Here is an 11219-nt window from a genome sequence, read left to right as displayed (position 1 = left end):
GTACATTTTGTTAATTATATGAGATATTTACAGAACAGCACTCACTAAACAAGCAACATACCAAAAAATGTCAACTTAGCACTGTATTCTGAGTTGGAGCATTTAGGCAGGCAACGTGACCTAAGTGTGATACATGTCTGTATTCGATGCCAAGAGAAAATATCACATTCTCAGCTAATTTAGGGCAAATTACTGCTTTGTGGGGGATTTGTTTTAGTCTTCACGTTTATCATGGAGGCGGGTGCTGATGGTGGCGACTGAGCTTTGAAGGTGGGAGTACAATCACATGTTGACTTTGAGTTTTAAGGACAGTTCCAGCTGATTCTGCTTAGCGGAAACATGGGGAGAGCTGTGGTGCAGCTCACCTTCTTCGGGCTGCTGCTGGCTTTGGCTGCTTCACAACCAAACAAGGTACAGTCTGACAACAGAGAGGACGAAAAGCTAAACTGCAAGAAAACAGCTATTGATAAATAGTTGTAGTTTCTGATGATTGACTTTATTTTCAGCATGTTTCTGTCACTTGTCTCACTGAGCTCTGCCTCAGATTAAGATAATAAAGCAAATTTACAAACCTTTAAGCTTTGTACCCCAGGTTCAACACTTTGTTGTAGAATAAAAAAAAAGGTTAGATACCATACCATACCATTTTATTTATACAGCAGTTAAAACAGCGACAAGGCCAAACAAAGTGCTGTACAGACAGAAAAACAGGCAACACACAAAGCAATATACAAAATGAGGTAAATCAGAATATAGACATAAAAACGATGCAGATAATAAATATGACAACTAACCAGTGTGGGGCATACAGGTTCAAAACACAGATCATCTGGTGTTGAAAGCTACTGAATAGTAGTGGGTTTTTAAACGGGACTTGAAAACCGAGAGGGAGGGGGGCCTTTCTGACAAGCAGAGGCAACTCATTCCAAAGTCTTGGTCCTGCTACAGAGAAGGCCCTGTCACCTCTGCGCTTAAGACGAGTTCCTGGAACTGTGAGGAGCAACTGGTCCGCTGACCTCAGGGAACATGGTGGGAGATACGGCTGTAGCAGATCAGAGAGATGGGGGTGTGCGAAACTGTTCAGCGATTTGTAGACATACAGTAGTATTTTGAACTGGATTTGAAGGTGAACCGGTAACCAGTGCAGTGAGGCCAAAACTGGAGTAATGTGCTCTCTTTTGCCTGTACTAGTTAAAAATTGGGCTGCTGCATTCTGGACCAGTTGTAGTCATGCAATGGAGGTCTGACTGATACCAAACAGGAGTGAATTGCAGTAATCAAGCTTAGATGTAATGAATGCATGTATTACTGTCTCCAGGTTATTTTTGGATAATATGGGCTTCAGTTCAAACAGCCACCTCAGTTGGAAGAAACATGATTTAACAATCATGTTTACGTGATTGTTAAGTTTCAGGGGAGGGTCCATTATCACGCCCAGATTAGTGACTCTGTTTTTCTGACAGGGTTAGAGCAGAGAGGTCGATGCAGTGGTTTGTGATTGTGTAGTTGGGAGGGAACAACATGACTTCAGACTTCTTTTCATTGAAACTTAAGAAATTTAAAGCCATCCAGTCCCTGATGTCAGCCAGGCAGTCGAGCAGAGGTTGAATAGAGCATGCACCATTGTGTCTTAGGGGGAAGTAAATTTGACAGTCATCAGCGTAGAAGTGAAAGGGTATGTTGTGTTTCCGGAAAATAGCACCAAGTGGCAGCAGGTATAAAGAGAATAGGAGGGGACCCAGGATGGACCCCTGCGGAACCCCCCATTTATGCTCTGCCGCTGCAGAACTAAAATCCTTGATGGAGACACAAAAGGATCTGTCAACGAGGTAAGATCTGAACCAATTGAGGGCTGACCCTGTGATGCCCACCTACTGCTCCAACCTAGCAATGAAAACTCATGGTCGATGGTGTCAAAGGCGGCTGTGAGGTCCAACAGGACAAGCAGCACAGAATCACCGGTATCTGTGATTAAGAAAATGTCATTAAAGACCTTCAGTAGGGCAGTTTCAGTGCTGTGGAGAGGTTTAAAGCCAGATTGGGATAGCTCTAAGATAACGTGACCCTCCAGGTAGCACTTCAACTGGGACTCGACTATTTTCTCCAGTAGCTTCGAAACAAATGGGAGTCTGGAGACAGGCCGGAAGTTGGATACGACTGAGGGGTCAAGGTTTGATTTTTTTTAGGAGAGGCTGGACAGCAGCATGTTTAAAGGTTTTTTGCACCACGCCAGTGGATAAACTGCTATTTACAATAGCAAGAATGGATGGACCTAGAGTAGGAAAAGTCTCCTTTAGTAGTCGAGGAGGGACCACATCAAAGGGGGAACCAGAAGGTTTCAAGCTGCACATGACCTCTTCTAGAGAAGATAGAGTGATGGGTTCAAAATGGTCAAATAGAGCTACAGGTTGAGGTGGGATGGATGAGTTGGAGGGGAAATGAGAGCCCGGGTGGTTGCAATTTTTTTCCAAAAAGAAATGTAGCAAGTTCTCGCACATCTCAGTCAGAGATGATGATTCAGTGAGGTGGAGAACAGAATTTAGGGTAGAAAAAAGGACACGTGGGTTGTGTGAGTTTGAGGTAATGATATCAGAAAAGTATTTGGATTTAGTAGCTTTTACTGCTTTCTGATAACGGCACCAACTCTAAGTATTTGAAAAGAGACCTGCAGCCTGTCTTTCCTCCACTTGCGCTCCGCCCCCCTGCAATGCTGCCTAACGGCCTTGGTGACATCATTCAGCCAAGGTTCTGCTCTGAGTTTTGATTTTTTTAGTTTTAACAGGAGCTACATGATCCAGAGTCTTTAAGCAGACAAAGTTGAACTGGGATGTCAGCTCCTCGGTGGTGGTGAGAAACACCGGGGGCTGAATTATTATTTCAGAGTTATACACATCTGTGAAACGTGCGGCAGTGAAGTGGTTAATGGCCCGGCTACTACGTGCAGGAACGCACGACTTAGGAGTTAGATGGGGGAGGGTGAACTCAAGCTGGACTGGCATGTGGTCTGAAAAACATTATCACCAATTTCAAGATTACTAACAGTCACATCACGTGTTAAAACAAGGTCCAGTGTATGTCCGCGCTCTTGGGTGGGGCCGTTTACATGCTGAGTTAGATGAAATGAGTCCAATAAATCTAAAAAGTCCTTAACCAAGGGCTTCTCCTGACAGCACACATGCAAATTAAGGTCCCCAATAATGAAAACATGATCATATTTTGGTGTGATTTCAGCCAAGAAATCAGAAAACTCATTTATGAAATCCTTAGACCGAGGTGGGCGGTAGACGAGTGCACATAAAGTTGAAGGCGAAAAAGTTGTTTAAAAAACTGAAACTTACTTTTAGTTTTCTGAAAGTCAGGGTATATTTTATGGGTCCTGATTAGCTTCACCAACAATGATTGGTACTTGTATATTTAAAGTTAAAGATTATCTCAATCAGATGACTCCCCTTTTGGATCAACAAGAATCAAGTTCATTGCCAAATTTGTATCGAATTTGTCCTGGTGACTTGGTGCAGGTGGGTCATAATGACAGCAAATGTAAAAATAAAAAAATAAATAAAAAAAAAAACATACAAAAACAAAGTGTCACACATAACTGATCCAAGGTCAAATGTCCATTAATTGAAAACTAATCAAAATCTCTAATATAGGATTAAACATTTAATTTGATGTTAGATTGTTTTACCTAAATTTAGTAAAAACATTTTTAGTAAATGTATCTAACAGCATAAATATGTATTCTTTATTCTTACTGTTAGCTCAAAATTACAAAAAAAATAAATAAAAAAAACATATAAAAAACTTCAGTGCCACAAGTAAAACATGAAAGTTAGTTTTAGGCTGACTTTAAAGATACAAGCATTGCACTGTTCTTCTAAATAAGAATATTTCTTGTATGTGAATTAATGTATGTGTCAGGACACACAGCCACATTGTGGACAAGTTTGAGACAGAACAAATCTGACTGGATGATGTCGAGTGCAGACTGTAAAAGCTGGAAAACCTTAGCAACTGTTTTAGCTTGACAATAAACTACTGTGTCATCAGCATAGAAATGTAAGGATGCATCAGGAATGATATGACCTACATTACTTATGTAAACTGTGAAGAGGGTGGGTCCTAAGACTGAACCTTGTGGTACACCATTGTTAACAGCTAGATAGCTGGAAGAGGTACCATTATGTTGAACACATTGCCTCCGATCTGTGAGATCATTAGAGAACCAGCCCATAGTGTGATCTGAGAAACCAATTCCTTAGGACATAAGATGTCATGGTCCACAGTGTCAAAAGCTTTAGACATGTCTAAATAAAGTCCAGCACAATAATACTTAGCATCCTATGCTTCAACATCATTACAAACCTTCAGCAAAGCAGTTATTTTGTTGTGTTGTTTCCTGATACCAGACTGATGGGGAAGTAAGATGTTAAAATAATCCAAATACTACTTGACTTGAGAGTTTATCAATTTTTCTAAAACCTTAGCAAGAATACAGAATTTAGAGATTGGTTGATAGTTGTTCAGTATGGTGGGGTCTCCTTCCTTCAGTAAATGTAGAACAAAAGCTATTTTCCAGGTGTTTGGAACAGTGTTTTGGCTTATGGACAGATTAATGATGTGAAACACCGGTTTTGCATACATGTTGATGACAAATGAGAACTGTTTGATTTAAAAAAAATTGAGTGAGGTGTTTTTGCAGACACATCATTGTCATTTCACTCAGTAAAAAAACTTTTTCTGATGGTGTTTGTGTGTGCATGTGTGTTTTAATTTGCCTTCTATGTTTGTTCAGAATGACTGGGACATTTACAGCTTTCACATCAACTCCACTGTCACCGGCCAATATGCCACCACCATCATTACAAGCTGTGTGGCCAACCGTATGGAGGAGTCCAAAGACATTCAATTCCATGTTCAGATTCCCAAGAATGCCTTCATCAGTAAATTCAGAATGTACGTGAAGGAAAGCAATGCTGAATAAAACCCAGTATCTTGGTATTATTGTTATTATTTATAAAGTAGTAAAACTAACAGCAAAAAGATTATTCAGGATTGTTTAAAATCTTTGTTTTGGCTGTCTGCAGGTTTATAGACGATCAGGTTTATGATGGAGTTGTAAAAACGAAGGAACAGGCTCAGCAGCAGTACACTGAGGCTGTGTCTCGTGGTGAAAGTGCAGGGATTGTCAGGTAATAAAGTTGATGGAACAGTTCATTGCTAAATTTTATGCAGGTCCTTTTTGAGATTTTATTATTTGCTGCCCTTTTTACATACATTTAGTGTCAGCTTAATGACTTTTTGGTCTTTAAAATAATTCAAATGCTGCTATCCAATAGTACAATGACATGCATCCAAAGTGCAACTTTTGACAGTAATTTATTTTCTTGCAGCTCTGTAAGGAGGACCATGGAGGAATTTAAAACTTCTGTAACTGTGGCGGCTCACAAAACGGTCACCTTTGAGCTCACTTATGAGGAACTACTGAAACGCACACGTGGAAAATACAAGCTGTTGATCCACGCTCGACCCATGCAGCCTGTCAAAGACTTCAAAGTTTGTTGTTCATCCATAAATATAGTATTTGTGACAGAAGATTGCACTTTGAAAACTACTAACATTGATTAATTTTTACTTACTGACAGGTTGATGTGTATGTTTATGAAAAAGCTGGGATCAGTTTCATTGATGTGAAAGGAGGACTGAGCACTAAAGCCCTGGCTAATGCCATCACCAAAACGCATGCAGACAACAAGGTACGGCTTGGGGTAATTGTTAAATTTCTGTTTAAATGGTTGTCTCTTAAAACTGTACATAATGTTCTAGTTTGTTTTTGCTAAAGGGATATCATTAGTCATATTAACCATGGTATATGACTTTTAAAATGCTTTAAAGTTATATAAAATTTACAATAACAACATTTAGATCCTTTCATGCCAAATTTGATGTTGTCTTGTTGAATATTGTGGTGTGAGGTTTAAGTTAAAATAGGACAGTTACCGGTAATTAAAAAAAAACTAACAGAAACAAACAGAAATGAAAATAAATTTACTGTATTTTAAATGATAAATGGACTGTACTTATATAGCACCTTTCTATTTTTTCAAGATACTCAAAGCGCTTTACACATTCTGTGCCATCATTTACCCATTCATACAGCACTCTACTATACTATACTATATATTTACAAAGACTAATCAGTGCTTTAGTTCAGATTCATACATCGACGATGAACAAATATCAGAGGCAATGAGGAGTTCAGTGTCTTGCCCAGGAGCACTTCAGCATGTGACTGGTGGATTTGAACCCCCAACTTTTTCATTGGAGGACGACTGGTCAAACCACTCAGCCACAGCTGCCCCTTTTAAGTGTACAAGTGTTACACTGATGTCCCCCATTGCTGAGGGATATAGTAAATGTTAATAGTTTTAGAATAGAGGTGGTTTAAAAAAAATATCATAATTATTATTATTATTTGTACTTGTCCAAGGCAATCAAATTGACGGATTCTTTCAATTGGCATGAGCTATTTTATCCATCATCAGGCGTAATGGCAGAACTAGGGGGTGACCAATGGTGGCCTTAGCCACCATAGATTAATCTTCAGCCACCCAACAACCACCCTAATTGATTGAGGAAACTATATTTTTAAGCAATATAAAATAAGCATAGTTTCTTCAAATGCTAGCAGTGACCAGTATTGTGATAGTATTTAAAATGCTGACCATCTTGGATTTGAACTTGGCAACAAAATTTCAGGTATGGACCTTGTTAATGCCTAGCTGCAACCACACACCATAATTAAAGTTGGCATGCTGCTTTTTCAATTTATCAAGATCACAATTTAATATATAAACATTTAATGATGGCAACTTACTTGGTTTATCAGAGTCAGAGTCAGAGTTTCTTTATTGTCATTCGCACCTCATGTGGTACATGTGGTGGAGAGAAATTATGTACACAAGGTCCCAGTTACATCCAACAATAAAATGTATAAGAAAAACAGTAATAACATTTAAGATATGAACTAAGAAAAACATCAACTAAATATACACTAAGCACTCATAACATAAAACATTGAACATCAGCACAAACATGAACATGAGTCTGTGAGCAGATGTGCACGCATGAACACATCAACATTGAAACAGATCAGCAGCAACATAAAACAGATCAGCAGCAACATGATATGGTTTTTCACAGTGATTATTCTAGTTAGAGATTCATGAGTCTAACAGCCTCAGGGTAGAAGCTGTTCCTCAGTCTAGTGGTTCTACACTTAATGCTCCTTAACCTCCTTCCTGAGGGGAGTGGGGCAAAAAGTGTGTGTGCTGGGTGAGTGGGGTCCTTCATGATGCAGGTGGCCCTCTTCCTGCATCTGGAGGTGTAGATGTCTGTGATGGTGGGGAGGCTGATTCCGACAGATTTCTGTGCAGCCTTCACCACTCTCTGCAAAGCTTTTCTTTCTGCAGCTGTGCAGCCTCCATGCCACACATTGATGCTCGAGCACAGGATGCTCTCCACTGCACACTTGTAGAAGGAGGTGAGGACTGAGCTTCCCAGACCAGCTCGCCTCAGCCGTCTGAGGAAGTAGAGTCTCTGATGAGCTTTCTTGATCAGGCTGGTGGTGTTGTTATGACCTGACAACCCAATTTTTGAAAAGGACTTTTCTTATGCCTAGATGTAGCCACATACCAAAATGAATGTCGGTACCTCACTTGTTTTTCAAGTTATCATGCTCACAACATTCATGGACGAATGGCTGGATGGAGGAATGGAGAGTTTTTCTAATTCCCCCTTTTCACGACAGTAGACAATAAAATCTGATTCATGTGGTTTGCAGGCCTGGGTGTATTTCTATCCAACTGTTGACCAGCAGAAAACTTGTGACAGTTGTGGAGAAGAAGGTATGAATGGAGATCTGGTTATTGTTTATGATGTCAACAGAGACACTGGACTGGGAGACATCAAGGTAAAACATTAGCTTCATTCATATATTTTTATTTTGTTTCATCAATAATATATTAATTTAAACATTTATTTTCTTAGACATCAGATGACTATTTTGTTCATCACTTTGCTCCATCTAACCTTCCTCGAATACCAAAAAACATTGTTTTTATTATCGATCAAAGTGGCTCAATGCACGGCAGAAAAATGGAACAGGTGAAGTTAATGAATTTATAATGATATATTTATTATCCTGTACATATTATAAGATCACACTTAAAAAACATAGTGCCATTGCTCCTTTCCTTAGTAATTGTTTTATTTCCTTTAAACAGACTCGAATTGCTTTGATTAATATTTTGAATGACTTGGTTGAAGATGACTTCTTTGGTGTTATTACATTTGATAGCCAAATTTTCCACTGGAAACGTGAACTTGTTCAGGCCACCAACTTAAATTTGGAGGGGGCCATAGAATTTGCAAAGAATATAAGGGAGAGAGGAGGTAAGATTTTCAAAAAATTGGAATTGGAACAGCCGGCAACAACTTCATATTATACTATATTATAACAGATTTCCTTTATTTTTTCAGCAACAAACATTAATGAAGCAGTGCTGGAAGGAGCACACATGCTGAATGAACACCTCCGAGAAGGATCAGCATCTATCCTGATCCTTCTCACAGGTGGAAACCCAACTGCAGGTTGGAGCAACATAAATATTAACATTATATTAATATAATTTGACATTTAAGGCTGCTGTAGACAAATACAGCAACAAAAATCAAAGAGTAAGTTAGATAATATTTCTTCTTAGAGCCACAAAATATCCATGAGAAGCAGCTCAAAGTTTGTATGTTGTTGTTTTTTTTTCTTTTCTTCTTTTTGCTTTTACCAATCTGTTCTCATTTGATCAAAAACTTTACAGAGGGAGTTAATCTGAAACACCCTATCTCTTACCGTTCTTTGGCCAGATGAACTATGCCCTCAGCAAAGTCATCATATGCCAAAATTTCCTAAATGAGGCAACCAGGAGGCATCTTGATAAGATGTCTGAACCAATTCAACCAATTCTTCTTCTAAAGAAGTCCTCAAGGCTCAATGGGATTTACCTGTCTAAATAAAGGTTGAATGAATGAATGACAAATTATTGTATTGTCCTCAATCTCTATGAGATACTGAAGTGCCATGTCAAACACAAATCCCAAAGATGTCCAGACTATTACATATCTAAAGGCCAAAAATGTCCACACATGAAACCTTACAATCAAGGACATTTTAAAATATCCCAAGAGCCTTTGCCAAAGTAGTGAACTTGCCTATCACCAGGTCTTCAAAGTCTTCATTTTTACTTGAGGGAATACATTTTCAAAGTGTTCCTTTCACTGCTAAACAATGTCCACAACCCATGTCAGCAGTTCCCCATCAAGACCAAACACAGCCTGAAATGGGTTCTGTTTTGCTTTACCGAGAAGCTGAATGGTTTGCCAGAATTTTCTTGATACCAACCTCCAGTCCTTTTTTGGGACCTCCCAAAATTCTCCTTATACCTGACTTTTGTTTTTTGTGAATTTCAAATCTGCAGCCCCTTTGTCTGTTTCTGCAGGAGTCCTCTGAAACAGCCTCTAAAGGTCTACATTTTCAGCTTGGTGGCTTCCATCATCATCTGCATCTACCCCTTGACATAAGAGTCACCAACAGCCCTATGACCCATTTAGAATCCATGCCAGTGTAGATTTAAAACAAGCTAAAATCTCCTCTTACCCATAATCAGGTCTATTGTGCTGAAACTGCAGTCTGTAGTAATTTATCCAAATAGCCTCAGATGGTGCACTCTTTTTGCATGGGTTCTATCAGAGAAAATTGTGAAAAAATAATTGTAGTTTATTTTATATTTTGTTTTGTTTTTATTTTTTCTTTGTGTATGACAATAATTGTTCGAAGAGCTGAAAACTAGAAGTAAAAAAAACTGAGTGCACTTTGACTCTTCTGGTGTCTTTAGTGATAAATTTTGAAACTATACAATCCAATGTAAGAAATTCAGAGCTCATTAAGATATGCTTATTTCTTGTTTTTGCAGGGGTGACAAATCTTGAGGTTATACAGTCAAATGTAAGACGGGCCATTGCAGGAAAGTTCCCACTCTATTGTGTTGGTTTTGGGTTTGATGTCAAGTTTGAGTTCCTTGAGAAAATGTCACTGGAGAACAATGGCATGGCGAGACGGATTTATGAAGATTCTGATGGTGATTTACAGCTGAAGGTATCTTCTCCACACTATAAATATATATTTTTTTCTAATTTGTTCTTAAATTTCCTCTCACAGACCAAAAACATGCAAGTTAGATTAATTGGTACCTCTAAATTGCAACTAGGTGCTTAGGTGTGAGTGAGACTGTGAATGGTTGTATCTCATTTATGTCTATGTGTTTCTGTGATGGACCTGTGATCTGTCAAGGTCCATCACCCACTTTTGCATTGTGACCACTGGAGACAGGCATCAGCTCCCAGGAAAGGAAAAGCTGGAAAATGGATTGATGGTTTCCTATATTTTCATACAAAAATGTCACTTGAACATGTTTTACTTTAAAGAGATAAAACGCATCCATAATGCATCATCATTGTATGTTAACAGGATTTCTATGAAGAAGTGGCCACTCCTCTATTGACAGATGTGACAATGATCTACATGGGAGGAACCAACCTGACGCAAACTAATTTCAGTCAGTATTATAATGGCTCTGAGATTGTTGTGGCCGGTGAGATCATGGACAATGACACTGAAACCTTCAGTCCTCAAGTTGTGGCCATTTCAGTAAGAATCATTTTAATATTTTGAACATTGGTGAAACTCCTTGTATACTGACATTACATTGTTCTTTACATTATAACAGAATAGTAGAAAAATGACTTTTTCTAACACCAACACCTCTGTGGAGCCCTCTGCTGAAACAGTGACTGAAGGCGTCCTTCAGAGGGTTTCGGCCTACCTCACATTTAAGCAGCTTCTAAAGCAAGAGTAAGTGTGATATAACTAATATTTCTTTCTTTTTGCAATGAATTATGTATAGTAATGTCAACATCAAAAGGCCATTCACTTTTCAAGAATTTGTCAAGTCTACATTTGACGGAATTTATATTCTTTGCCACAAAAACTAAGTGCATAATTCAATCCTGGCAATGCCTTATACCTATGTACACATCTTGCCATTTCATTCAGTGTGTGCACAAAAATCAATGCCCAAAAGTCACTCTTCACAACGCCCTAAACA

At 38.7% G+C, this 11219-nt stretch overlaps 1 protein-coding gene across 1 annotated transcript; it reads left to right on the top strand.

Moving 5' to 3' along the window:
• The first annotated feature begins 339 nt into the window (after nucleotides 1–339).
• Nucleotides 340–10970, top strand: LOC119412478 (inter alpha-trypsin inhibitor, heavy chain 4). The gene is made up of 12 exons (XM_037679486.1): nucleotides 340–411; nucleotides 4796–4956; nucleotides 5088–5192; nucleotides 5394–5556; nucleotides 5646–5756; nucleotides 7844–7972; nucleotides 8050–8166; nucleotides 8286–8454; nucleotides 8542–8652; nucleotides 10029–10210; nucleotides 10583–10762; nucleotides 10842–10970. Exons 1-12 carry the CDS (start codon nucleotides 340–342, stop codon nucleotides 10968–10970), a joined length of 1629 nt encoding a protein of 542 aa, XP_037535414.1.
• Nucleotides 10971–11219: the final 249 nt, after the last annotated feature.

Source organism: Nematolebias whitei, chromosome 7, assembly GCF_014905685.2.
Source record: "Nematolebias whitei isolate Nwh7 chromosome 7, NemWhi1, whole genome shotgun sequence".
NCBI lineage: Eukaryota > Metazoa > Chordata > Actinopteri > Cyprinodontiformes > Rivulidae > Nematolebias > Nematolebias whitei.
This window is presented reverse-complemented; position numbering and strand designations above follow the sequence as displayed.